This window comes from Pungitius pungitius, chromosome 2 (genome assembly GCF_949316345.1).
Source record: "Pungitius pungitius chromosome 2, fPunPun2.1, whole genome shotgun sequence".
Taxonomy (NCBI): Eukaryota; Metazoa; Chordata; class Actinopteri; order Perciformes; family Gasterosteidae; genus Pungitius; species Pungitius pungitius.
The window spans coordinates 32,746,482-32,773,460 of NC_084901.1; the positions used below are offsets into that span (position 1 = coordinate 32,746,482).

Below are 26,979 nucleotides of genomic sequence, written 5' to 3' on the forward strand. Positions count from 1 at the left end.
AAGATGCTGCAGAGTTGTGTCAAAATAAACGACATGAACACACAACGGTGTGACTGTTCTATATGTTTTTAATAGGTTTTGGAGGCCGATGGTGATCTGCGGCACGGAAGCTACAAGCTGTGGCTCCACAGACAGCACTTGTTAAACACACTGCTGTGTATTTTTTTCTTTTAATGGGATGCGTTGGGAAAAAATAGTTGGTAACACCAACCTGGTCCTTAATGCAGCTTTGGGAGCAACAAACCATAGCCGCATTGTAAGTGAAACGAGCTCCAGCGTTGAGTACTGTTCAACAGTAAAGGGGGCTGTTTTGTTTTTATGGGGGTCTTATAAAGAACAGCAGCAGCCCATAGTTCAACTAGTACAAGCAGTCCCACCTGCAACTGGCCTAAAGCTGCCTGTCGACTACATAATGATCTGCCCCCTGCAAGACGGATGGCCTTGAGATACCAGTGAGGCTGCTGAGACTAAAGCGTGCACGCTCTAAGTGCCTGCGGGAGAAGGCAACAAGCACATTTTAAGCATCTGCAATGGTATCTATTGTTTCCTGTCCAGGAAACCCTGTTAGCGCAAAGTGCTGCTCGACGGCTAATTCTTCAGACCTGTTAGTCCAGTTTCCGGGGGGGGGAGGATCGGTGAGGAAGTTCCTCGCCAAAGATGCTCAACTTGCAGAGTGCTTCATTCCTTCAATAACTGCGCTCCTTATTGACATAATTACCTCGGAGATGCAGAGCCATTTTGAATAGTCGTCCCCAGCCTGCTGAGGGCCACACGTGGTTGGCTATCTCCTGGTTGCATCAGCTGGGGTTCACCATCAGATGGCAGGCCACTAATGCCTTTCTCAGATGTAGCTTTCTTGTGGCAGGGGAAGGTTGCGTCACTGGACCTTTTCGTGTGAGAACTTCCCAGCCTTTGGTGCCATAGAAACAGAGCAGAGAGGACTCCCCGGAGGACTTACCACAAGTATCTTATCACTCAGATCAATCTACAATGACTTTCACTGGCACCAATTTGATCTTAAGTTCTAATCCAGGCTACAAGGCTTTTCACAGATCTTTCAGATCAAATATACTGCGAGTTTCATATCAATATCTGAGCTTACTCTCTAAAGAAATGGGACTATTTTATGTGTGAAAACTACTGGAAACATCCTTTGAAGTTAATCCTGTTTTTGCCCCCAGAGGCAGAGACATTCATTCGTCAGTAATGCCTAAATGTTAGTCCTATGAAGTGAATTCTCCAATTTTTGCTGACAAATTGAATAGATGATTGCATGGTCATTTTTCAACCCCAATAGACCCAGATATTGTTCAAAGTTAATTAGAAAGTTTAATGAATGTCCAACCTCAGGACATTTTTACAAATGTATTTCTTAGAATGCAATAGTTTTGGTGGTGGGAGCCTAATTTGAAGCTCATCACATCTCAACATGCTGGGTCCGTTGGCCTTAAGTCTTTATACATACAAATTGGAAACTAAGACTTTTACACACCTCCTTAAAAAAGATTTAAAATATTTTTTACATTATTAGTTGTGGTATAAAGATAACAACTAATGAATAAAATAAATTATCAACCAAAAGAAACATTTCACATTATTAAAAAGCAAGAAATCCAGCAGTCTGGTTTCCAAAGCCCACACTCATGTTTAAAAATGTCTATTCCCTCTTCTGTAACTAGATGTGACACGTTGCTTTACTCCCTCTTCTGACTAGTGTTCAATACATAACATTATTTCAAATATGCTCGGTTCTTCTTTTATACAATGAAGTCTGAAATTCAAGAACTCAAAACAGTAAATTATATTTTGCCAACAATGGGTTAATACATAGAGTAAAAACTTTGATTTACGTGAAAGCAATTAATATGTTTCCATTTAACGTTAAAATGAAAGAGTGGTGATTAAGTTCTCTTGAATGAGGTGAAAATTGGCCTGTAGATATATTTCCATTTCATGATTTATAGAGGACATTTGTTAACGTTTCCTAACCCTTTAAAAGTTTCTTTCAGAACGATCGTTTTTGTTTACACTGTAGAAACAAAGCAGAAAAACTGTTTTGCAGCATCACGATCCAATAATAATTAGGAATCAAATCCCCCTTTAAAATTAGCCAAGACTGCTATATTACTGAAAGTAGTGAACCGACCAAACCATCATCCAGGCGATGATGATTGAAGGACACGTGACTTTGAAGTGGTGTCCAATGAGAGATACTTTTTCACTCCAGGAAGTAATTTCCTTTTTCAAGCCCCAACTCTGCTTATTGTGAATGAATGAATATTAAAGCATTGATCAGGCCTCAGCACCCTAGTCAAAGATAGAATTTGACAATTGTTGGTTATGTGTGTGTGTCTGTGTGGGGGGGGGGGTGTTAGCCTGGACCATTTGGAGGCGTCGCTTGGCGCTCTCATCGGGCGGATGACAGAGGTCTGCGTCATCGAGGCCACGGTAGCTTCACTGAACGCTCCGTATCTCTGCTTCATTTACTCCTTGTTTGATGGTAACAAGTGTGTCGATTACATCTTCATTAGCCTGCTAACTAGCTTCAAACAAAGCAGCATTGTGTGCTGAGATTCTAAGTCGATGTGACATTTATTACCAAGAAGCCCGAGTCCAATGGTAGGAGCCAAAAGGGGCGTGGGGTGATATATAGTGCGTCTTCATCTACTCTCAAGACCATTTACCGAACCCATCATAACATTCATTTATTCCAATTTATCAGCTCACGGCCTCAGCTCATTCATTATTCACTCTGTTATCCAAACAGGGCGACCGTGGCTGACATATTGGCCTCTGACGTTGGAGCCCTGCCAATGGAACAGCGTTCTCAGCGTGACCGGCGGACGCCGGGTTTTCACGTTCAATGAGCGTCAATGAAGAGCAGAAGAAGTGCGCCGGCGATGTGGAGTGTCTGACTGCGATCTAACACAGTTACAACACAAAGAGGGGGAAACGGGAGAATTCGAATCCAATGTCTTTTACTTTCATCCTCGCTGCACACCGTCACATTGCCCCGCATTCTTTCACTGGGAACAGGAAGGGCCTCCCCTTGTGAAGGAAGTTCCATCGTGCAGTAAACTTTGTTTGTCGCCGTGCTGAACAGCTGTGGCCTCAATCGGTCATCCTCGCCCCTCTCTAAGTGGAACCGACAGCGCAGGAGAAGCAGGTTACTTTATGCCACCCCTGTGCATTCCCCCCCCCCATTGTTTGAACACTGTCATTTCCCTGTTTGGTCTCTGTGTTCCAATTATTCCTTCGTTGCTCTAACGGTATTGTCAAATTAAAGGCTCTTTTTCCTTCACCCCTTCACCCTTCTCTCTGGTCACCAGTCACCAGGGGGGGGTGAATAGTTGGTCCAGATTCAGAGCAGTGAACTCTCTTTTCAAAGTGTCTTTTAACGAGAGGAAAACGGACAGGAGACAGTGTCTTAAAGGTCCAGCCTTCCTTCCTTTGGCCGCTGCCGCTGGTATGAAGTCACTTAATGTAAAAACCCACTTTACAACTACTACGTTCCACTCGGCCTTGGCCATGTGTCTCTGAGCAGTGTCGCTCTGACAACAGGGAGGAAACACCTGTTTATGAACGAGACTCTGTGGAGTCACTGCTAAGCAAAATATCTGTCACAAAGCAGAACGAGCTCCTTCCTCCTGTTCAAAGCTGTCAACCAGTCAAAGCCCACCCAGAAAAAAGAATTACAGTCCGAATGAGCATTGTTTCTCAAACCACAACCAACGCACTTCCCTTTTTGCTGGGTGTCTGGACTGAGCGTGTGGGTTTCCCTGCTTCGGAGGCAGAAGTGAAACTTGAAGCGTTATCCGAACAGACAGGATGTTTGTGAAGGCTCCCGGAGACAAATGGCGTAACCGTAGCAACAGTCGACCCAGTGGATAGTGAAGATGTAGAACCGTGGACTGCCGAGACCAGATGTGGCAGGTCGGCAGGAGTACGCCACACTCCTGCCGTAACATGTTTGAATTCATCAACAACGACGAAAAGGAGCCGTGTATATAATTCATTCAAAATGTAACTTTATTTATGTACAATCAAATGTTTATTTCTAAAAAAAAAACATGAACATTTATACACTAGAAATGATACTGATTCACACAGCAGATCAGAGCCCCATAGAATCCGTTTGAAATCAACAATTTAAAAGTGGCAACAAAAAAAAAGTGGACAGATGGAAGCATCGTGTGGTTTATGGAACATGTCACACATCACGGATTTGACGCTGCAGGGATATGGTCCCGCCGGCTGGACGCAGCGTCCCTCAGGGGGGTCGGAGGGTGTTCTTGCATTTTTGGAACGGAGTGCCCTTTTAATTTCTAGTGTTAACCTTTTCCCCCGGAGCAGCCAGGGGAGCATTCGCTCCGTCAGATCCGCTCTGGTGTAGACCTGCCTGTCTGCTCTGCAATAGCCATCCGTGTCGCCCGTGGCCTCTTTCTCCCTCCTCTACGCGGCCCGCTTTCTCTTTCTGTTCACATCTCTGCAAAAGAGAAGCAAAAAGAGAGAGAGCTCAACAAAAAAAACAAAAAAAAGCCTTTGTAAAGGTGCAGCAGTGGGTTACAATTCATTTGCAGCGTTGTTTCACTGTATTAAGACCCGATAGCAGCGGATGTGTGTGTGTGTGGGGGGAGGGGGGGGGGGTTTGTGGTCTGGGCGCATTGCACCACGCGTGTGTTCACAGGCCTCAGAGACAACACTGCTTTAGTGCTGATAGCAGAATCATGGTGCTCATGCAGTCAAGTACGTTATTATCACAAAAAGGTCGCGCAGATAGTCCACCTGAGTCCCCAGACATGGCATTTACACAACAAGAGGTGCTCAGAGATAAATGGGAGGGGTGTGGTGGTGGTGCAGGGTGGCTGCTGCTAGGGACTGCTTTTTAATGTGTAACAGAACATGCACTCCATTTGGGTCTCTGCTGCCTGCTACAAACTGCTGCCTGCTGGCTCGTCAGCTTACTCGCTCGCTAAAGGAATAAAGAAAAGACTGATTGGGGGGGGGGGGGGGGGTGTAATTTTATTTAATACGCACCTGCAAGTTCCCGGTCCAACATGTCAATAAAGCTCTCAAGTTCCCGTGTGTCTCCCAGCTTGGCTGCAGAAAGGAGACAAAAAGAAATGGAAGCTATGAAATTATAGAAAAGCAGAGGAACGTTTTTGTGGAGAAACACGGCTTAGTTTAATAGTAGACTTCTTTTGGACCAACAGCTGAAAACTAATCTAAATCACAGAATTATGGAAATGCTTTTTTTTTTTAGATTATTTGGTTCAATCTGAGATGAAGCTGGGAAACCCACTCTGGTAAATATATCCAGGTATTCTGCATAAACAGTGAATTCTGGTTTCGCAGTGAGATTTAACAGCAGTCTTCTGTGCATCTGCATGCAACAAAATGCAAAAGCTCTCATCGCACAAATAAGCCCTGAAAGAGTGTGGGGGGCCGGGGCTGCAGATTTTGGGGGGGGGGGGCGTCTGAGAATTCACAGTCGCAGGGGCAAGTGCTTTGTTGTGTAAAAACAAAAGAGCTCCCGGCGTAATGTTAAAGGGTTTTTTTTTGTGCGTGTGTGATAGTGATCTCAGCCAGAGTGATAGTGATCGATGTAAGAACGAGGGCTATCTGGATGGAGATTGGCCGATGGCTGCCTCTGGTACCTTTCGGTGCCAGCTTGGTGCCTGCTGTGTGAAGCTCTTCTTCGCTTGTTGTCAAACTGTTTCCCAAAGAAGCTTCGCTGCCTGAGGGGGGGGGGGGGGGGAGAAGGGGGGGAGGGAGGCGCGGTGAGGTTGAGCGGAGATAATAAACAGAAGACAGGCACTAAGGCCATGCAAATGAACATCGACAACAACTATAAAACAATACAGGAGCTGCACCTAATGATGATAATAACGTGCAGTAAAATTATAATCGCGTGTTCTCTGTTAGAGGCTCCCATGTGTCAGCTTTTGAAACGTTAGGGGGGCCAAAATGCTCTCAATAATGACAACGCATGGGAATAGAGATGCACATTTTCTTCTTTTATCTCATAGCCGTTGAAAAAAACGGCAGCAGCAGCAACACACAAATAAATTTCAGACTATTCCAGAAGATTGGTCATGCATAATTGCAGCTCCTTCTGGTACAACGCTATTCTCATGAGCAAAACAGCCACTTTAATAGAAGTGTACAGTGATGTGTCCTCTTGTAACACTAATTTCATGCAAATTAAAAGTGTCAAGCTGCAGTTGTTGGGGCTGATAAAGGGGCTCAACGTGCACCCTTGGGAGCTCGCTACAACCTCACTCTCGAGCATATGATTCACTAAATAACGGCCTTCCTTCGCGAGGTAAGAAAACCATCGTCCCGATGGCGGTAACTTTGTTTTAGTGTGGTGACTGTGTCGCTCACTGCAATCAGAGTCCTCGACGCCGCTGTCGTCGGCGCGTCCCGAGCGACCCTTGGCCTCCTGCAGCACGTGGTGGTATGCGTGAGGTTTGCTTTGCAGCGGCGCCTTCAGCTCCTCCACCACATCCTGGAACTCCTGCAGCAACTCGCCCAGCTCCAGCTCCAAGTCTGCGGAAAATGTGACGGCATTATTCCACTGACAGAAAATGTTCTCAATGTTTCTTCCGTTTGTTTTTTTCAGAAATCAAAAAAGTACAAAAAATGAAGTACATTTAAATGCATTTTAACTGCAGTGGAAGTTTGTTTGTCGGTTGAATCAGATAAGTTGTGTGTGTGCAAATAAACAGCCCATAAGGCACATGAACATCTGACACCCTGTAAAACACCTGGACTGCTCACCGTAATAGATCATGATTACATTTTAAATCCGAGCTGTAGGTTTTGGACGACAATTAAACATCCCTTTTGTCCATTTCCTGAAAGAACGTCATTAAATAACGGATGGTTACACCTTTGTTTAACTGGATAACACGATGTTATAGCTTTAACAGTCCTCTCTAGGGTAAAACGCAAGGGGAATAGTGAATGTTTGAAGCAGCAGGAAAAGTTCAGACACTAAAAAATGTTAATGTCTGGGTACGTTCTGAAAGAGGACAGCCTGACTTGGTGTTTTTAACGTGTAATGAAGTCCGTTCAAAATACATCAACAATCAGCAGAAAACATTGCGGGCTACAAAACCATAATTTGTATGAACTTTAAAAAAAAGGCATTTTAAAGAGGTTAAAATATAGTGCCCTTGATAAAGATATGACACAGGTCACTATCAACTTGATAGATACTTCAAACCAAAGGCCCAAGTAGCAGGACTCACCTGTGGTCACATGCGCGGTCATGCTGGAGCAGAGAAAGGAAAAACCGAGCAGCACAACAGTCAATGCGCTACTTATATTATGGAGCCCTCCACTACCACGAGCACACACACACACACACACACACACACACGCATGCTCAGCCAGCCGACACAGCTGACCAATCACGTCGCAGCAAAACTTCCGCGGTTTACTGTGGAAAAAGTGGGCGGAAAGTTAAAGAGGAAAATCTATCGCCAATAAGGCCGACTGACGAGAAAGAAGAAGTTGTTACGTGGGTTTTTGTTTTATTTCCCTTCATTGAAATTGAGAAGGAAGCTGTGTCCATAAATGCCAGCATTCGTTTAGTGTTTATAAAAGATGTCACGCTTGAGTCAGCCAATCCTATTATTGTTTATGGTGTACATTTTGATGAGGTAACGTTGTGCTTGTTTCTCTTTACTTGACTCTAAAATGGACTGAATTACCTTTGTGTTCAGTGCCATGAACGATTGTCTGGACATGTTTGTGCTGTGAGCGCTGCAGTGTTCTGCTCCATCAACAGAGGCCCCTCAAGTCTGCTCAAACTCCCACAGGAGTGGGACACAGTTGATTCACTTTGTGGGGGAAATGTATCATATTGTACTTATTAGATACAACTTGCATTGCGGGACAAATGAGTGTGAATATACAGAATACTCTATTCGAACTTTGATTGTGGGTAGACCTCCAAACCATCCAAGGTGAAAAAGCTGAATTATGTCCTTATATTTGTTTTAATCATCGCTATTTCGCAGAGCGAGTTTAAAAATATTCATTTCCACCACAAACTTATACAGCAAAGTAAAGGGTTACATTTTAAAAGGTTGTGAATATGCTTGGAGTAGGCGATACTACTTTTCTTTAGTGACTGTATTTTTTATAATAGCACACACACACACACACACACACACACTCAAGAGCATGTCTTAGCCTCAGAGAAGAGAAGCCACACAGACGCAAGGAGGACCAGGACCTTCTCAACCACCACACACCACCGTGCCACCCTCAACCGGTATATGGAATATTCAATATAAATATGATATGAATTATGTTTTGTGTCCATAACTCAGGAACAGACTGAAGAACCATAAGTCATGGTACAGTGTAGTATGTTAAAAATAAATCACAGGGTATCGGAAGGTTACAAAGATGAATAGTAATGTGTGTCTGACTAAACACTAAATGACTAAACAATTATATTTTGAACTATTTATATATATATATATATACATATTTATATATATACACACACCATACTTTGACTTGTTTTGTTACAATTAAACTTTAGAGACACAGATACTGTGCAGTGTGATTTTGACGGATTATCTTTCATATCCATTATCACATTTTTATGGCCTTCTAAACAATGATTATATTATTGAAATGTAATATTACACTATACTACTGACATTTATTTGTTATTGCAATAATACATCCTGTCATTAACCATTTACTCTACAATCTGTCTGTTATACAATATTTTTGCTTTTAATAAAACCCTTCATTGCATACTACAATATGATATTTTTTAGTTAAAATCTTCTTGCTCACTGAGATTTTATAACAACATACATTATGTTATTTTACTGTGGCATACGACACGTATTTTGTTGATACTATTCAATGACACTTCTGCTACCATCTGTCTGGCTTTTTAAATTGTGAAATTTCTCTTGACATACTATATTTACAATGATATTTGTTATGACAAATTAGATCAAAAAAATGATAACTTCCTTCCATAGGATGAATGCAGGTATATTGGGACATCAGGTAATTTGGGACAGCATAAGGAAAAAGCATTTTACTTCTGCCTTGAAAAGGCTCTGGTAAAGTTAGGGGTGCTGATACATTGCTTAGGACTAAAGTCACATGACATAACGTAGGTGACAGCACACAGGAGAAGTAAGATGCTTTTTCCTCATGCTGTTCCAAATTACCTGATTTACCCTACTCTTCATATTTTTCAGATTTTAATAGGCCATTCTATACTTCATCATACTTCATTCACTATAATAATTCAATGATAAAAGTAAAGAGTTCCTGCAGCATCCTCTGCTTGTCTTAGATCTCGTCTCCACTGAGTCCACCGAAGTGCTTCTGATGAGCCTCCCTGTGGTTCTCCAGCTGCTCCTCCAGCATTGTCTGGAGGATGGAGACACAAAAAAATACATTACAGACCGAAAATGATTCTAATAGAAGAATAATGTCATTTAATTGTTGCCGTTTCCAGCTGTGTTCACTTAGTAAATTACCTACATCTATGACATTGTGACCTGCCATCTGCCTACGATTCTAGAAATGATTGTCAGACTTTGTGGCTGATTAATTGTATTACATAAAAATGAAAAAAACTTTTGAATGTATATTGTAATGTAGCATACCATATCATACATATTCTGATTTCTGTCACTTTCTGTCACCAACTGAAGGAGAGGAGGATTCTTTTTTCCCCAAATGTCCAGGATTGGAAATGAACTGAGGACGACACAGAGAAGCCTCAACATGCTGTCAATCACGTTGATCAAATCACATTCTGAGACCTTCGGAGGAATAACGGGGGTCTCGAGCAAAATATTTAATTACCGGTGGAAGGAAATATGTGTGCTGGATGGCTTCCCCTAGTATGTATCAAACAATGACTCAATGTTTTTATAAATAAGTATAACTTTAATGCCCACATTTTGAATATAACTACAATCTATTTGGTTTGGCTCTAATGACCTGTGGTTTTCGGTTGCCTTCTGCTGTTTTACCACCAAACCTCATGTGAGGGCACACGTATATTTTATATATATTTGCTTGTCCAGGGGGCCTGTGGTCATTATAATCAGCCCATGGCTTGAACAGTTGTTAAACCAAAAAAAAAGAAGGAATCAGACCTGCCTTAGATATAATTAAAATATAAACAATTAAAAGATATTATTTAGTATTTGTACGTTAATGCTGTACAATGTGAATGCAGAAAAAAAAACTTTTATACTGAATTGGTATTATTTAACGACTTAATTTCTTAGCTATAGAGGCTTCTGGTAATTTGGACATTTGTGCAAAAGGGAACCAAAAACAATCTGAGACAGAAAAGCTGAACCGGAAACCATTATGAAGTAAACAGGAGGCAGGTGTGCTAATTCAGACAGGTGCGTTTGCACATTTGGCAATAAAACATTAATCATGCTGCATATAGTCTAGTTCTTAAATGTCGGCACAAACATCAGCCCTGTGCTTGCTCTTTGTTTTATTCTCGAGAACAACGTGTGTGTGTGTGTGTGTGTGTGTGTGTGTGTGTGTGTGTGTGTGTGTGTGTGTGTGTGTGTAAAACCTCTCCTGTGTCAGTCGGACAGGCTGTGTAAGTGTTGTAGGAGGAGCGTGTAATGAATCAGGCCTTCAGCTGTGCAGGTTTAGGTTGCTTCCTCTGTCCTCAACATTCACTCACTGCCGGTGGGACTTGGGTAACATGTGGGAGGACGATGGGCCATTGGATAATATGAACTGGGCTGGACTATTGCAGGTCAGTGAGTCAAAAGCTAAGGATTTTCCTCTCTGATGGTTTCTATTTACTGTGTCAGTGGTTCCGATGGAGAGAAAGAGTGTAACCGGACTGACATTCTTCTGTGCAACTTTGAATAGCTGATAAGTTTTTGATTTTAAACAGCTGACGTATTCCCTCGTAGAAATTAAAAACAAACGTATTGAAATATTTGTGAAGACGCAGGTGTGCATATGCAATTCTTGATTATATTCCTTTAAAGCCGAACCCATGCTTTGGCTTTTCTTTTTATACATTTTGTTTGTGTGTTAGTTGTCTGGAGATAGATGAGGGGTTTCAGATTACCTTCATTGTACAGCGACTTGCTTTCAAAAGAGCTCGCTGAGGCATAACGTTTAACCCTTATCACCACCACGGAAAACGTTTCTGGCATTTGGAAGTGCAACAAAAATAGAAAGTAAAAATATATATATATATATATAGTCATTACCCAAAACAAAAATCTTCAAAGAAATGCCGCTGACATTTGTGCTCTTCTCTTGTCAGAACCTTCTGCTGGTGATCCATCTGCAGCAGGTCATTTGTGGTCCGGTCCGATTTTCCGTCCCAGAGGAGAAGGAGGCCGGATTTCTTGCAGGTTCACTTAGCAAATACTTTCCCCCTCCTTACCAACTCCTGACCCAGGAGTATCTGCGGATGGACAAAAACACAGGGAATTTCTACACCACTGAGCAAAAGATGAATCGTGAGGCCCTCTGCCCCAAGGACACAAAAGCTGAGGAATGTATTATTTTACACACCGCCGTCATTGGGCCCTCAGGAGACCTTGTACAGTTTCCTGTGATCATAGAGGACGTCAATGACAATGCACCTCATTTTGAAAACAGTGATATACACCTCAGGGTGTCTGAGGACACGACTGTGGGGACCAGTGTCTTACTAGATGACCGGGCTCAGGACATGGATGCTGGACAAAACGGCGAGCTGCATTACCGCCTGGAAGATTCTGATGGCGCTTTCAGTTTGAAAGTGGAAGGCGACGGGCCTGTCATCATGCTGGTGGTGAGGACTGCTCTGGACAGGGAGACTAGGGACATGTATCACATGGCGCTGGTGGCCACCGACTGTGGCTCAGAGCCTTTGAGTGCTACCGCAACTTTAATAGTCACGGTGACAGATGTTAATGACCACTGTCCGAGCTTCGGCACAGACCTCCCCCGCAACGTCACCGTCCCGGGGGACGCCACGAAGAACACGCTGGTGGCTCAGGTCAGAGCCACAGACCGAGATTCAGCACCGAACGCCGCCATAGTCTACTCCCTCGGTCCCAAAGTCTCAGAGCAGGCCAGGAAGCTCTTTAGCCTCGACAGCCTCACTGGGTACATCAGACTCACACAGGACCTCCACAGCGACAGCTCCGAGGTGCTGCGGTTGAACGTGTTAGCCAGCGGCCATCACTGCCCCCCAGCAGACACTCGGGTAACCGTATCCATCGTCCCCAAGGCCAACCAAGAGCTGATGATCAAGATCGGGTTCATAGCAGATCATCAAAACCAGACTGTGGTGTTACCAGAGAACCAGCCCCCCACTGTTTTAGCTGTATTAGAGCTCCAGGGTGACGGCAGTTTTACAGGCTCATCTCTCGCCATCGAGAGTGAGGGGCCTTTCACTTTGAGTCCACAGAACGGCAAATATCTGCTTTCCACGTCAGAGCCCCTTGACTACGAGACGAAAAGCGCCCATCACGTTCACGTGGCAGCGCACGGGGGATCAGCCGAAGGATCTGTGGTCGCATCTTCGAGGCGGACGATCAGGGTGCTGGTGGCAGACGTCAACGATAACGCGCCACAATTTTCCCAGTCTCACTATCAACTGGAGGTGGAGGAAAACAACCAGCCAGGGATGTCGCTGCTGAGGGTCGCAGCGTCGGACGCAGACAGTGGACCCAACGGCAGGGTGACCTACAGGCTGGACAAACTCGCGTCTGCCGTCTTTAGCGTCGCCCCCGACACAGGCCAACTGTCTGCGTCAGCCGTCCTGGACAAGGAACAGCAGGGCGAGTACAAACTCACCGTGTTTGCACGGGACGGCGGCTCGCCTCCCCTGGAGTCCGCGGCCGGCGTTTCCGTTCGTGTCCTGGACCAGAATGACAACGCGCCGGTTTTTCTAACCCCTCACTACATCTTCTTCGTCCCTGAGAATGTGCCACCGTTCACCGAGGTGGGGGCTGTCGGGGTGACCGACGCAGACGAAGGCGAGAACGGGGACACGTGGTTGCGCGTCGTGAGCGGCAGTGGACCTCTGGTGGTGTACAACCCCGAGGGGACGCTGCGCACCAACGAGAACTTGGACCGCGAGACGGACGACCGCTATGAACTCCACCTGCTGGCCAGCGATCGGGGGCGTCCGTTAGCTCTGACTTCCACTGCCAGGGTGACCGTCTTCGTGCAGGACATCAACGACAACCGGCCGAAGGTGATCCTTCCCAGCAGCAACTCCTCGTGCCAAACCGTCTCCCCGGGAACCACTGCAGGCACCGTAGTAACAACGATATGTGCCATCGACGAGGACTCGGGACTGAATTCGGAGATTACCTACACTGTTGCGGCGCCAGAGTCGGGGCAAAAAAGCAGCCCTTTCCAGTTGGACTTAAGGTCTGGGAACATCACTGTAGCGCAGCGACTTCTGGAGAAAGACCTGGGGATGCATCACCTGTTTGTTGTGGTCAGAGATGGGGGGACACCAGCTCCACTTTATACCACCGTCTGGGTCAACATGTTGGTCAACGAGAGCGCGGGCCGCTGCATCTTGGACAAGGCGCCCACCTGGATGGGGACATCTGACTGGTATCAAACCCCCTCAAAGGCCCCCATCTGTGAGGTGGGGGACACCAGATCTGCTGGGCTGACACTGTTGGTGGGCCTGGGTATGATGCTGGTATCCACATGTTTCCTTTTGGCGACAGTCGTTTTGTACTTGAGACGGAAGAGAAGAAGTCTACAACTGAGCAAGAGGGGGCACGTTGAGGAGAATGAGATTCCACTCAGGCTCAAAAACAAATATTACTCTGATGATTAACAGATTAAAGCAAGCAATGTGTGTAATCCTCACTCGCACTTTGTCAAGGATGAAATCAGACTGTGAATAGAATACATTTGGATTATTTGAAGAAGGCGTCTTGCATTTTGATGATCAAATTCGTTAAAATGTTCAAACACTGCGTACCCAAACATTGTAAAACTGCAAGAATTCCGTCAACGAAGTTGATCCATTTTCTGATAAGCCCCCTGGCAGGCACATAAAAATGTGATCTGCAGTGCAGTATTTGAAGTTTCCATCAGATACTTTCAGACAAATGTAGACTGTTGGACATGTGATGTGTACAGTTATCCTACGGTGAAGCACGTCAGAGTGAGGCATTGTTCAAATCCCAGTCATTACCATCAGGGATTATTCTCCATGACCCCTGCGGTGACGAGAAGAATTAGGTAATGGTGGGCTAAGTTGATTGCATCTTTCTCAGAGGGATGGCGAGTCTAGAGCATTTAGACACACAAAGGGGTTGGATGTCCCTCCACTGGGGAGGTGAGGAAAGTCTCTCGATGGGCTTCTCCGAGACAACCGCAGGAGGCGGAGCACAGCTGTGGACAGGTGAGAGGCGGGGAGAGGGAAGGCACACCACCGTCTCAAGTCTCCGCCTCACACCTGTTACCCGATAGCGTCGTTTCTCCACCGACAGCGCTGGATGGCAACCAAAAAACATACTGTACTGCACCCAGTAATTCAACCAGCTTGTGGTTTTGATGTCAGCTGTTTGGAGTGAAATCAAACTGTGTTAAAAAAAAAATAATAATTACAAAAGGCAGGTGCTTCGGTGTTATACCGGTACATGCGTGTGCTGGGGAACAATTGAGGTATCAAAACCAGGTTAAGTGAAGCATGAAATATGAATGAGTCAGTGTTTACAAACCTGTGAACACGGTTACACAACGAGGGGAAAGTGGGATAATTGTTCTAGCTTTTACAAAATAAAATGTGTTTTTTTAACTTTACCATACAAATTATTGAGTGTACAACTGTGTAAGAGGAATGGAAGAACAGTCAAAGCCTGTAAAACACAATGTACAACAAGCTGGGTAGTAGAGATTAAGTGTGGTCTTGTGAAGGTGTTTCCCAGAGGATTTCCGACCTAGCAGGTCAAAAATGAATAATAGAATAGAGTTGTAGTGTGACACTAACTGCATTAAATTAGAGATAACAGGTCGTGTGACAAATTGAAGAGGCATTTTGATCAAAGATTTGAAAGAAATCATATTGGATTTAATACATGTACAAATTAGTATGAAACTGTCGCTTGAAAAAAAAAAATCTATCATGTTTAAAATATGCATTTCGACACAGCTGGCTGTATTGTGGTTTATAACTTGTGTGTCTCGAACTGTAGAAAAGCTTTGGCAAGAGAAAGCGTGCCATCTGCTGGACAGAGGTGAAGCCAAACGTGGTCCTGTGTTTCTGGTGTTGTACCAGAACGTAGAGATGATTTCAGAGGACAGTCGCTCACACCGCAACAGTCAGGTCACCTGCGATTAGTGACGCTTCCCTGCGGCACGCTTCTCTGCTCTGCTCAAAGCACATCTCATCCTAATCAAATTCTCTCTCAAAGCGGAACATCGGATGGTGGGTTATGGGGTCGCATCGGCTGACAACGACCCAAATACCAGTGGATTATTTCCGAGATTTTTTTTTTTACGATCGCATATGACATAACAATTCAGTCTAATTAAAATAGCAGTGATGTTTTTCTTATCGGAGAAACGCTTTGTAGTGATGATGATGAAATATCCCTCTCTGCCCCTCAACTATAAGGGCTTAAAGGGCCTTATCACACTTGATCAATCCACATATTCATGGTCTGTGAATGCCACTTTAAACTAAAAAAAAAGAACATCCCCCGACTAAATAGACCCATTTAAGAGATAAATGACAAAGCTCGTATCAGCATTGCCAGCTGGGATTTCCTTGTGTTCACTTCTGTATCTCAAACACTGCAGTTACACAGATAGTATCTGACAATTTCCGAAGCCTGGAGAGCATCACCTGAGTGTCCACAGGCTCACATCGATCGCGTAACCTCGGGAGGGATCGTCTTCACTGACCGCAGTCGTGCAGCGTCATTGCCGTAGAGCATCTGCAAAATCCATCAGCTGTTTCCCATCACGTTCCATTAAACGGCGTGGACACGTGGGCTTTTAAAGCAGAAGGCCTCGGAGAACAAAGGGCTTAGATGCCATAAAACAGAGAAGAGAAAAGCGTTACTCATACGAAGACAACAAAAAAAAAAAAAAAAAAAAAAAAGAAATCCAAACGTTCCGTCAGTATTTTCGCGTGAAGCTGAGTTGGTCTCACTGTGCGCAGACATGCGTCAACAATGAGCTAAGGACATTCCAGCGGGCGCGAGAGCCTTGACCTCCTCATTATTCCGCGCCTCGGAGTTCATTGAAAAGCGACATTGTTTCCTTAAGATTGCACTCGCAGTCTTCTGCGGGTCTGTCCATTGTTGGTGGTGGTGGTGGTGGGGGGGGGTTGAGGTCGATATACGGGGGCCGGAGACCGGTTGCGCATATCATCAAGAGGAGCAGCTGCGGTGCAGGCAGCAGAAGCCGACCAGACGTGAACGCATCCTTCCAGACATGGGTAAGAACACTCCGGCCACTTCTTCGGCCTTGAGCAGATCGAATATGTCGCAACTTGAAACGTGCATTTTATTTCGTGTGATTGTACGCTGACGTATGAATGGAACTGTGAAAGGGCATCAGAAGTTATTATTATTATTATGATGATTATTTATTTGTCAGTTTATAGGTCGGCTACTCACCGGCTGATGCTCCACTGATATTGCGAGATTTATTTCATGCTTGAGGTGGCAGGGCTACTTTCAGAGGAGCCTTGTCACATTTACTCTCGTTCGCAATCTTTCTCAGATTTTAAAGCACCGAACTTGGCTCCAGCTTTGCATTTTCTAGCACGACGAGGCCTGTTTTCATTTGAGTCACCAGCGACAGGCTGCGCGCAGCTTTGGCTCGTAGGGTTTTAGCTCTTTGCTTCGTGCTGGTAAAGTCATGAATGTATTAATTGGCACAAAGTGGAGCTGACGGCATGTGTGCTACTATTGGTTACTTACAGGCCACGCGGTACTCGTGGTTATGACTTTTGACTTTTATTTAGCACAAAAAGTGTCTTGTTTGCAGGTTTTCTCACATGGTTTCAGTACAGTTCCCTCCTCCAAACCGGTGTAAAGTTTGTCCCCCACATCTATTTACCCCCACTGCCATCTGTGTTTACTGTAATGGTACCAACCACAGTCTGTCCGCCTCCACAGTGCGTGTCTGTGTGGCTGCACACATGCATGTGTGTAATGGCACACACTTGCATTGTTTGTTTATAGCGGGGCTATTTTCCCTATCCTTTTCTAGCACATACAGCTCCCCCACTATCACTTTCTTGTTCCTGTGGCCTTCCCAGAAGGAAGTCCACGAGTGTGTGTGTGTGTGTGTGTGTGTGTGTGTGTGTGTGTGTCCAGCACAGGGGTGCCTCCAGCCTTTTGTTTGCATGACATTGGTGGCCCTTGTGCCCCGATGATGCTGTGGGACAAAGACTGTTGTCTCTGCAGTCACAAAAGCTGTGTCTCTCTCTCTCTCTTTCACATTGTTTCTCCGCTGCGTCCTCCCCCTTTTTCTCACACTCTCCGTGGTGGGTGGTGAATGGAGTCAGGGTGTGAGCCGGGTCAGAGCAGACGCATCCCTGTGCCCTTGTCCCTTTGGCAGCCATTCAACGGGCACGGGACTGTCGAGGGGAATGCACTGCTGCATTGCTGGGAGGGGAAGCGTTAACCGCTGCAGCGCCGTCCGGAGTCCACGTTACGTCAATTCGGTTTTTAAATGAAAATATTTTAGGTGGCCTCGTTTTGAGGTATCCACATTTCTGCCTCGACTAAAGTTCAATGGATTTCGTGTGGCGCTCCCACCATTATAAATGACAGCGCCCCCCCAAAGAAACCACGTATTGACAGAGATTTGTGAATCATCCAGCAATAACAAAAAAATGTATTGAATAATTTATTTTTGAATCAACAGAAAATGAATCGGCAAAAGTATTTAATATATTCCTATTTAATTATTCATGTAAATTTGGCCTTTTAGAAATTGTGGTAGATATTTAATATATATTTTCTAGACTAAATAAACAGATCAATACAAAGTGACATCATTCGGTTGCAACCCTTGGTTTCTCAAAAGTGCAAAACTCAAGCTATTTGGCAAATGCCAGACTTTTGCCCAGCCCCTTTATTCTGCTGTGATGAGACTAAAGGACAACCTGTCTGCAACAAGATGATTAAAGTCAGACATGGTCATGGAGGGAGGTCTGTGGTTGGTTACCACATTTCGATCGATTACGTACCTCTACTTTGACAGCAGGAAGGAGATGAACGGGGGGGAACATGTGTTTGACCCTTCTATTGTTGACTTTGTGCCGGTCCTACAGTCTTGGTTCTTTCTCATGCACTCCCCACATGTACCGCAATTGGCCCTTCTCTTGTATTCTAGGACTCTTTCTGTACCATTGACTTGTTTTGTTTTTCCACCACAGTAACGTGTCTGTAAATTGTGTGCCTGATTGTCTCTTCCTATCAGGTTGCTATGACTGCTGTATGCGCTGTTTGGGTGGGGTGCCGTACTGCTCGCTGGTTGCCACGCTGCTGTGCTTCTCTGGCATTGCCCTCTTCTGCGGTTGCGGGCACCAGGCACTCACGGAGACGGAGAGACTGATCGAGAACTACTTTGCCCGTAACCTTCAGGACTACATCACCCTCGCCTACATGTGAGTGTTCCATTTGAAGCATTTCCCTCATCAACAGCTTTTTTTTTTTTTTCCACCCTGTCATGTTGTTTTTAAAATATTTGAACACGTTTTCCTCCTCCTCAGCATCCAATATTTCCAGTATGTCATCTATGGTTTGGCCTCCTTTTTCTTCCTCTACTGCATCGTGCTGTTGGCTGAAGGCTTCTACACCACAAGCGCTGCCAAGCAAACCTTTGGAGAGTTCAGGAGCACCATGTGTGGCCGCTGCCTCAGTTCCTCGGTGAGAGGGCCTAGCGCGGGACAAGTGAAAGGGATTGGATGGGATTAATGCACATATCATTCCCTGGTGGGGGGGGGGGGGGGGGGGGGGGCGGCTGAGTGGAAAATCTTAAGGTTGCTAAAAAAAACAACCTTTGGGGACATGCAAAGATAAGCATGCAGTGTGTGTTTGAGCGGTTGGGAGGAGGGCTGAGTGGTTGGAGGAAGAGGACTCTGAGTGAGATTAAAAAAAAAAGAGCACTGTGAAGTCACAGCTCATGGAAACACTCATTATGTGCATCAGTTGATGATGATGATGATGATGATGCATGCTAATGCGTCTTCTGCCCCTTCCTCACGCAGTTTATCGTGCTGACATACGTCCTCGCTGTACTGTGGCTGTTGGTGTTTGCCTTCTCGGCGCTGCCCGTCTACTTCTTCTACAACATGGATGCCACCTGCCACACCATCGATGTTCTGACCGAGACGCCCGCGAGCATCAACCAGCTCTGTGTCGACGCGAGGCAGTACGGTGAGAGGCGTGATGAACGAACCACATTCAGAGACTGGTTTCTGCCAACTGAGTGCGTAGCCACAGCGTATTCTTCCGTGACGCCATTGCTGTCCAAAAAAAAAACGCCTTCCGCCGTGCCAGGAGCTCTGTGAGGCTGCGCTTAGGGGAGGGTGCTAAATACTCGGCATGCACGTGTGTTCGTATGAATAATAATAATAATACAAATTAAAGGCTAAGACTGATTGTCACTAGATTATCAGATATTTGGTCAAAACTTGGACCAGGATATTGGTCAAAGTTCGACGTAATCCATTCAATAGCTGAAACGACAGAAGAACCAAAGAGTTGAATAGGATCCATCTTCTGGGCACCATGAATCTCTGTAAAAAGAGAAATGGTAGCAAGCCTAGGCATAGTTGTTGATCTTTCCCTCTGGGCTGAGGTGGTGGGCCCGACCAACGACGACGTCTACAGAGCTCCTAGAATTACAATAATTGTAACAATAAGCCGTTTGCCGCACAATGCGCAGCAATGTTTTACCGTGTGGCATGTTCTTTCATTACCATGCACTTACAGATTCAATCCCACATTCACTGTACTGATGACTTAAATATTCAATGCCTCATCAAATGTGCATTCATTTGCAGCTATAAGTATTTGCAGAAAATCCTCTATTTACTCACCTCTCAAACTGTTCTTTTTTGTTCTTATAAACCTACAGTACATATATTGATGTATTTGATAAAATTATACATATTCAATTGTAAGCGCAGCAACTTGGGTGAATCAGTATTGCAAACTTTTTGACACATGGATAGTTTCGCTTTTCATGGGATTTGTGACAAGTTTTTTTTTTTTTTTTTAAATGTCACGGCTTTTAAAGCGACCTGAATTTGACATTTTGAACAGGGCTCCTGCCGTGGAATGCGGTGCCGGGGAAAGCTTGTGGTATGACTCTGTCCACGGTGTGCAAGACGAGAGAAGTAAGAACCGGTTCGACGATTGAAGCCCTTCACTCACCTTCTGCAGTTTGACTGCCATGAAATGAAGACTCTTCGTCCCCACTAATGCAAATGTCCTTCCAGTACCGAACGACCTACGACCTCTACATTGCGGCCTTTGCCGGTGCGGGCATCACTCTCCTGGCTCTGGTGAGTGATCGTTCTTCCGATGGGGCTAATTGGGCTTCTCCTCCACAGTGGGGCACGATGGTGTTCTGGCTCATGTGACTCTGACGCCCCGAGTGTAGGCGGCGAGGCATCTCAAACCTCCATGACTGATGACTTTCATACTATTGCTCTCTGTTCGCCTCTCTCAGCTGACACAATCATAATAGAGCCGTAATGTCTGGTGGTTTTGCAGCCCGGCAAATGGGACACCCATTACACCAGCGTGCCCCATTACAGACTGCCATCAAATCCATGCCATTAGCAGTTAATCATATTTCTTTCTTATTTCTCGAGTTTCTGAATGTTACACGTTTGTATTTCTGCTCTGACGTGTCCTGCCTGTGCTTGTCCTTCCATAGCTGACCTATACTGTGTCAACCACCTATAACTTTGCGGTGCTTCGGTATCTGGGAAGAAAGGGCATAGGTGCACGGTGTTAAGCTCCCCGGCTTCCTGGCGCTCTCCCATCACCACTCCACCACCAACATGGCGACGGCACCCATTCTCGTTCACATCTGCACGGAACCACGTGTGGTCACGGACTCGTATTTTTACTTTTTTTGGGATGAATGATGTTTGTTTTGTTGTTGTTTTTTTTCCTTCTTTTTGTCATGTGCGGGTTGTGTACTGCTTTTACCTGCAGTCAGTCTTGTTTGAGTATTTCTAATGCCGTGTCCCCAAAATATTTGTAAACTACAATTTCTTGCTGAGGCTGGTGTCCTAAAATTAATTTTTGCTTCCATTTTCATTCAAAAATACAAAGAACCTTACTAATGAATTAACATATGTAAGAAATGGCTGAAAATGTGTGACTCGTGTGCTTCTAGACTGCATCTGATTATAGGTTACCGTGGCTAACGTCACATCTGGTCGCCATAGTGGCAGCGAAAGCATCCATTTGCAGTCTCACCGTGACCTCTGGACTTTTCTCACGGGGTCGAGAAAAGCCTCAACAATGAGTCACATCTGCTCTAAAATCTAGCCAATCAGGAGCCACTTGTGGGGGGCCACCTGCGCTACCAGTCTTTCCCCAAGGGTTATATTACATGTCAGGGGGGAGGGTCCTCCTGACAAAGGGCGGGTTGGACCCCTCCAAAGCCTCGGTGCGGTGCTTACGGGACAATGCTGTTGCATGACCCCCCCCACCTCCCTCCCAATAATGGAAGTGATGGATTCAGAGCGAGGGGACTGAAGACATTTTAGATGTTAAGTTGTTCCTTTCTGACAAAGGGACTTGTTTAGTTTTGATCTAGAAAAGGTCTAAAATAGTTTCATCATTTTGAGATGGCAAAAGCACTGCGTGCGAACTTGTCGAGTGACTTTCTATCATTAGACTTAAACATTGAGGTGTGGCTGTGCATGACTGAGGTACTTTTATAGAGCTAGGACAGCTTTGTTTTTAACTAATCCTTTTGGGGAATTTTGTCGTAGTTATTGTATAACAAACGCTACTTACTGTAGCTGAATTGGCTAATTTCTTTCGGTATTACTAACTATCTTTGACAGCATTCTAAGTAGCTATTTCATTTGGTGAAACTACCAGCTGTGAGTGGAATATTTGTCAAATGGCAGCTGGCTTTTTTTTTTTGTGTTTATCAAATGTGATAATAAAAATAAGTGTTTGTGCACAGCGCCTCTGTAAACGTTTGTTCCTAGTTTAGTGTCAGGGTTTAAACCGGAGCACCATCCCTGGCTTGCTGCCATGTGCTTTGTATTCTCTCCTCTGGTGTCCACAGGTGCACTGTTCCCTGCACTTGGCTGTGACCCAGTTGTACCTGAGGAGGCTGGGACACATGGACAAGGACCGGAGAGGCTGCGAACTGTATGGGACGGTGCGGAGGAACAGCGGGAGGACTCTGTGCTCCCCGTACCCTGCAAACACATCAGAAGTCTCCTGACGGTGCCTTTTCTTTTTTTTTTAAGTTTGGCTGCAGCAGCCTCACGATGACAAGCTAAATGAAGCTGTTTTGTATAGCTCTTATTTGGTTAATTGATTCCCTTCATTATTTTGAAGCTTTCACTATAAGCTCTCCTGTGTTCATATCTGGTGTTTAAAATAGAGGGATCCTTAACATTTTGTGCTTCTTTCCTTTTAATCTTAGTTATTCTTTGTATATTTCCTTAAATCAAACATTTAGTTTGAAAGGAAGACATGATTTTTACAGTACTCTGTGCATGTTTGGTTTCCTTTTTAAGGAAGAGGAAATAAACCGTGTACACTCTCTCCCGGCTTCTAACACATTCTTGGACCATTTGACAACATTTCCCCCCCCCACCCCCCACATTACTGAATTTCAAACATGATCACTTCTCCATTGGGTATGTTGCATGTTTTATTTGTTGCACTGCAGAGTATTCACGGCTTTGCCAGTCTGTGGGCACAACCAGTCCTATCCCCCAGAGAGCAAAGAGAGAGCGATGGAAGTCACATGATGAACACGTGATGGAGACGAACAGTCCAACTTTCACACCGCTTAAATCACACATCGGTGGGACAGATGTTCAGTGTCATTTTGCACAACGTTGTGAAACCAATGCCTTCGCCATTTACATGAAGCATTAATACGGACAGCGCAAAGAAATTATCTTTTACATTCATAAATATTACAGCAACATATAATCATCTGAAATAGACGGCATCTTGAGGTTATGCTACCATGTACCCACTGGTTCTAAGGTAAACGATGTGAAATGCTACATTTTATTTTAAAGTGTTACCAAAGTAATCGGTTTAAGCCAGAAAAAAATGATAAGCTAGCGGACGTCATTTCTGCTTTGAATGAATGTGGGCTTCCAGTCTGATTTAGTTCAAATGCCCACTTGGTTCACAGTTGATTAAGTTTCTCTCATCCTGCTTTGGGAACAAGTACTCAACACCTACAGTAATCACATGAACTTTGTTTAAAAGTATTATAAACCTACATTAAAGCAAAGCACCATCTCATAAGTAAATGTGACAGTACTTGATTTGGTTTGCTGTCACAGTGAAGCTCTTGTAACGTTCCCTATTGGTTGAGACACAAAGAAATGTGACTTAAAAACAAATATCAGGTTGAAAGGATACACAAGATATCCAACACTACCAGTGTGAATATTGGAGTATATGCAATAAACACCATTCCAGCCACAATCCAAATACTGAGAATTAATTGAAAACTTAAGTTTGAGGCATTGAATACCAGCATATCTTTGACATAAATAATGCCCTTTATATCCCTGGCAGTGAAGCCTTTATGTAAACAATGAAATGAAAGTACCACCACGGTGAAAACAAGTAAACATTGTTTAAGTTGTATGTTTAACTTAGAAATTAAATAGGAATACTTTATGAATGGACAGAGGAAATGACATCTGCACGACACTCGGGTTGTTTCACATTGAGCTCAGAACTAGAATAACCTGACAGACAGTACAAGCTGGATGTAATGCTGCAAAGCAAAGCACAGGAGACCTTCAGAAGAGGCCAAATATGACTGGAATGTTGAGGCCTTGCAGTCAACAAAGCAGCCGCAGGATTACAAACATGCCAATATTACTGAAATGATTGATCATTTTGAAAATGATAACCACCTCTATACATTAGTAAAACAGACTAAAATCAACCCTTAAACACCGTCATACAGTGTCAGCAAAAGAAATAACACGTTCTCAGGATCAAAAAGAGCTTCACAGAAAAATAAACCGCAGCAAAAGCAGCACTTATTTTTGAACTTTGAGAAACACTGAACCGTAGTAACAGGCCCATGTACATGGATCATGGGAAATAATCTGATGATGCCCAACTCGTACACCTGACACCCCCAGCTACACAATAGTGCTGCGGTAATATATATATTACACAAATGAACAAGGTCACCACGAAAGTGCGTACCAAGGGCTGACACTAAGCTCACTAGTCCTTTCCGAAGACAAAGAGGGTCATCCCGCTTCACTCTAAATTCCTCGTACCTTGAGTGATTTTGGTCCTCATACTTAACGTCTGCCTGGGTTGGAAACCCTGTCACTCACAGACCTTATCTGTGTCTAGAAAATACAATAGCTCTCCAGTGAAAGAACTGAGAACAGGAAAATATGTGTTCAAAGTCCCTCTGAAAGCCCAGGAAAAATGGGCTCATGCACAGACCGTGAGCAGAGCCATGTCTGAACGGGTGCTGCTTTGCCAAAAGGCAGAATGTGCTCTTCGAGAGAGGAGTGGAATATTCTCCCGTCCGCTGCTTTACCTAACATATTTGTTATTTAATTTAAAAAAAAGAAATGGTCTGAAAGCACTACTTGTTACACCTCCTGCAAAGGCCAAGCTGAAACAGGGACTAAATGTTTGTATGCAACACCACTGAAAGCAGAGAGTACAGAGGATGCGTGTGCCTGTTACATTGTGCCTTGACTTGACTCCAGCTGAGTCCTTGTCACATCCCTCCACATTAGGTGCACCGCACCGCGTACCTACAGTAGGTTCACCTATGAGACAGTACCTGAAGTAGGCTTCAGAAACCGCCCAAGGCCGAGTTTCAGCCGGAGATGTTTTGACAAGGTGGATTCACACCTGCCCGATCAGCAACAAGACCCACGAGAGCTTTTGCGGTTGCCATGGAGATCAATAGTACTGCTCAGCAGCGCGTGGTCAATCTGGTCCTCGGCAGCCAGAACTTCCCTGACAGCTGCCTCGAATGCAGCTGTGACATTAGTGTCGTCCTTGGCACTGGTCTCAAAGTAAGGGCAGCAGCTGTTCTCCTCACACCAGGCCCGTGCTTCGTCCTCGCCAACCTCCCTCTGCTCCATGTCTACCTTGTTGCCTAGCACCACGAAAGGGAAGCGCTCCGGGTCTTTAACATCCGAGTAGTACATGAACTCCTTCTTCCAGCAGCCGAGGTTTTGGAAGCTCTGCAGGTCGTTCACAGCGAATGTGAGCAGGCAGCAGTCGGCGCCTCGGTAAAAGGGCGTCCGCAGGGACTTGAAGCGCTCCTGGCCGGCTGTGTCCCATATCTGAAGAGTGACCAGGCGTCCGTCGACCTCCAGGTCCCTGTTTAGGAACTCCACTCCGATGGTGTGAAAGGACTGGGAGTCGAAGCGGTCCGTGACGTAGCGGTTCATTAGCGAGGACTTGCCGACGCCGCCGTCCCCCAGCAGGATCACCTTCAGGAGGAGGCTCTTCCCGCTCATCATGCTTCCTTCCAACCCCAGCAAGGCCGCCACACCAGGTGGCAGACCAGGGTCAAATCAACCTTAAAAAAAAAGTAGCAAAACAACACATTCAAAAGAGAAACTAAATCAACAGCAGTCTATGGGGCTCGGTTTCGTTGGGTATTCGGTGTAGAGAACGAATGGGAAGAGACTGATGTTGTAGCAACATCTGTATTGAACCTCACATCAGTCTTACTGACGACAAATGGAAGGGGATGTCTAATGGTTGACTAGTTCCAGGGACACAACAACAGGGGTGAAGGACCGAGATGTCTGCCAAAAGGTCTCTGTTTGCTCGTCCTGTTGTTTACTACATGACAAACTATCACTGACACCTGGTGACACGCGCATGAAATGAACACTATGGTACAGAATGTCATACATTAACGTTAGTTTTATCCTAGTTTTTGTTTTGTTTTCCTCCTACGCCACAACCACAGAGGCGAGTCAGGATCACGAGCGTGCTGCGGCCACCGCACATGCGCAGATCAAAAGATGCAACTTGACATGTTTGTTGTGATTTAACGGCTTCACCGAGGCTCTCTGCGAAACCGCGAAGTGCTTCAAAGCAGAAGTTAACGGGGAACCGAAAACCGAAAGTAGAAAGGGGCTTTCTTAAAACCTCAACGCGCCAGAGTATCAGTGGAGCGCAGCATCCCATCCAGCCGACAAGCTAGCCGGCTGCTCGGCTTGTTGACGTTCCGTCCCGACCAGCTAACCGTTAGCTTCGGTGCTTATGCGACTCGAAACTAAATCTAAAGCGACCAATGAATACATGTTGCAAAGAGGTGCTGTATCTATCATTGAGTTAATGTAATGAAAAATATCCGGGGGGGGAAAGGTGTATGTGTACTCACCCTGTTCCTAATAGCGTACCGTGCGCGGCTCGTCGTCCCTGCATCTGTCCGAGGTTTGGTGTCGTGACGTGCGCGCCGCCATAACGGGGAGGTGCACGCGCACGTCCTAAAACCCTAAAGTTTCTGAATAAATCATGACAACAAAGTGTCACTTTGAGGCCTGTTTGCTCAATTGGTTGAAACATTTCACCTAAGCATTTTTCTATTCTGTACTACGTTATACTTACTGCACTACATTGTATTTCAGAGGGAAATGTTTTACTTTTCACTAAGATGTAAAACCTTTAAATAGTGAAATAGGATGTCTAAACCACCAAAGTGTATGGATTATGTCTACCTAAGCAATTTCTAATACTAGTGTACAACTCTAACAAG

General features: G+C 45.0%; 4 protein-coding genes and 1 long non-coding RNA gene across 6 annotated transcripts; 2 read left to right on the forward strand and 3 right to left on the reverse strand.

Moving 5' to 3' along the window:
* Positions 1-4,003: 4,003 nt before the first annotated feature.
* Positions 4,004-8,492, reverse strand: si:dkey-27i16.2 (regulator of cell cycle RGCC-like). The gene is made up of 4 exons (XM_037461730.2): positions 7,257-8,492; positions 6,388-6,552; positions 5,038-5,100; positions 4,004-4,486 (listed from the first exon to the last, which is right to left on the reverse strand). Exons 1-4 carry the CDS (start codon positions 7,276-7,278, stop codon positions 4,479-4,481), a joined length of 258 nt encoding a protein of 85 aa, XP_037317627.1. The 5' UTR covers positions 7,279-8,492; the 3' UTR covers positions 4,004-4,478.
* A 16-nt stretch (positions 8,493-8,508) lies between these two features.
* On the reverse strand, positions 8,509-16,067 carry LOC119211086 (uncharacterized). The gene is made up of 3 exons (XR_005119728.2): positions 15,863-16,067; positions 11,256-11,455; positions 8,509-9,420 (listed from the first exon to the last, which is right to left on the reverse strand). It is a non-coding gene; the product is annotated as an uncharacterized LOC119211086 (long non-coding RNA).
* On the forward strand, positions 10,206-13,859 carry pcdh20 (protocadherin 20). Its single transcript, XM_037461731.2, is given in 3 exon segments — positions 10,206-10,752; positions 10,755-10,786; positions 11,312-13,859. Coding segments are annotated over 3 exon segments (2,667 nt in total). The 5' UTR covers positions 10,206-10,649; the 3' UTR covers positions 13,844-13,859.
* Positions 16,068-16,310: 243 nt separating the features above from the next.
* Positions 16,311-22,790, forward strand: plp1a (proteolipid protein 1a). Of its 2 annotated transcripts, none has more exons than XM_037461732.2 (7): positions 16,311-16,459; positions 18,457-18,643; positions 18,749-18,905; positions 19,247-19,415; positions 20,307-20,380; positions 20,483-20,548; positions 22,303-22,790. In XM_037461732.2, the coding sequence occupies exons 1-7, from the start codon at positions 16,456-16,458 to the stop codon at positions 22,462-22,464; spliced, it is 819 nt and encodes a 272-aa protein (XP_037317629.2). In that variant the 5' UTR covers positions 16,311-16,455; the 3' UTR covers positions 22,465-22,790. The 2 variants fall into 2 exon arrangements, with proteins under 2 accessions (XP_037317629.2, XP_037317630.2); XM_037461733.2 differs by having other exon boundaries at positions 16,313-16,459; positions 20,926-22,442.
* Positions 22,791-22,886: 96 nt separating this feature from the next.
* Positions 22,887-26,692, reverse strand: rab9b (RAB9B, member RAS oncogene family). The gene is made up of 2 exons (XM_037462329.2): positions 26,605-26,692; positions 22,887-25,788 (listed from the first exon to the last, which is right to left on the reverse strand). The coding sequence occupies exon 2, from the start codon at positions 25,727-25,729 to the stop codon at positions 25,118-25,120; it is 612 nt and encodes a 203-aa protein (XP_037318226.1). The 5' UTR covers positions 25,730-25,788; positions 26,605-26,692; the 3' UTR covers positions 22,887-25,117.
* Between the last annotated feature and the right edge of the window lie 287 nt (positions 26,693-26,979).

What these genes read in the sequence shown, in the direction of transcription:
- si:dkey-27i16.2 (XM_037461730.2), bottom strand. Translation starts at nt 7,278, where the DNA reads ATGACCGCGCATGTGACCACAG. An exon ending in GACCGCGCATGTGACCACAG is followed by an intron (nt 6,553 to 7,256) that starts GTGAGTCCTGCT and finishes CATTTTCCGCAG; the next exon opens with ACTTGGAGCTGGAGCTGGGC. An exon ending in CGTCGAGGACTCTGATTGCA is followed by an intron (nt 5,101 to 6,387) that starts GTGAGCGACACA and finishes TCCTTTCTGCAG; the next exon opens with CCAAGCTGGGAGACACACGG.
- plp1a (XM_037461732.2), top strand. An exon ending in CGGTGTGCAAGACGAGAGAA is followed by an intron (nt 20,381 to 20,482) that starts GTAAGAACCGGT and finishes ATGTCCTTCCAG; the next exon opens with TACCGAACGACCTACGACCT. An exon ending in GCATCACTCTCCTGGCTCTG is followed by an intron (nt 20,549 to 22,302) that starts GTGAGTGATCGT and finishes TGGTGTCCACAG; the next exon opens with GTGCACTGTTCCCTGCACTT.
- rab9b (XM_037462329.2), bottom strand. Translation starts at nt 25,729, where the DNA reads ATGATGAGCGGGAAGAGCCTCCTCCTGAAGGTGATCCTGCTGGGGGAC.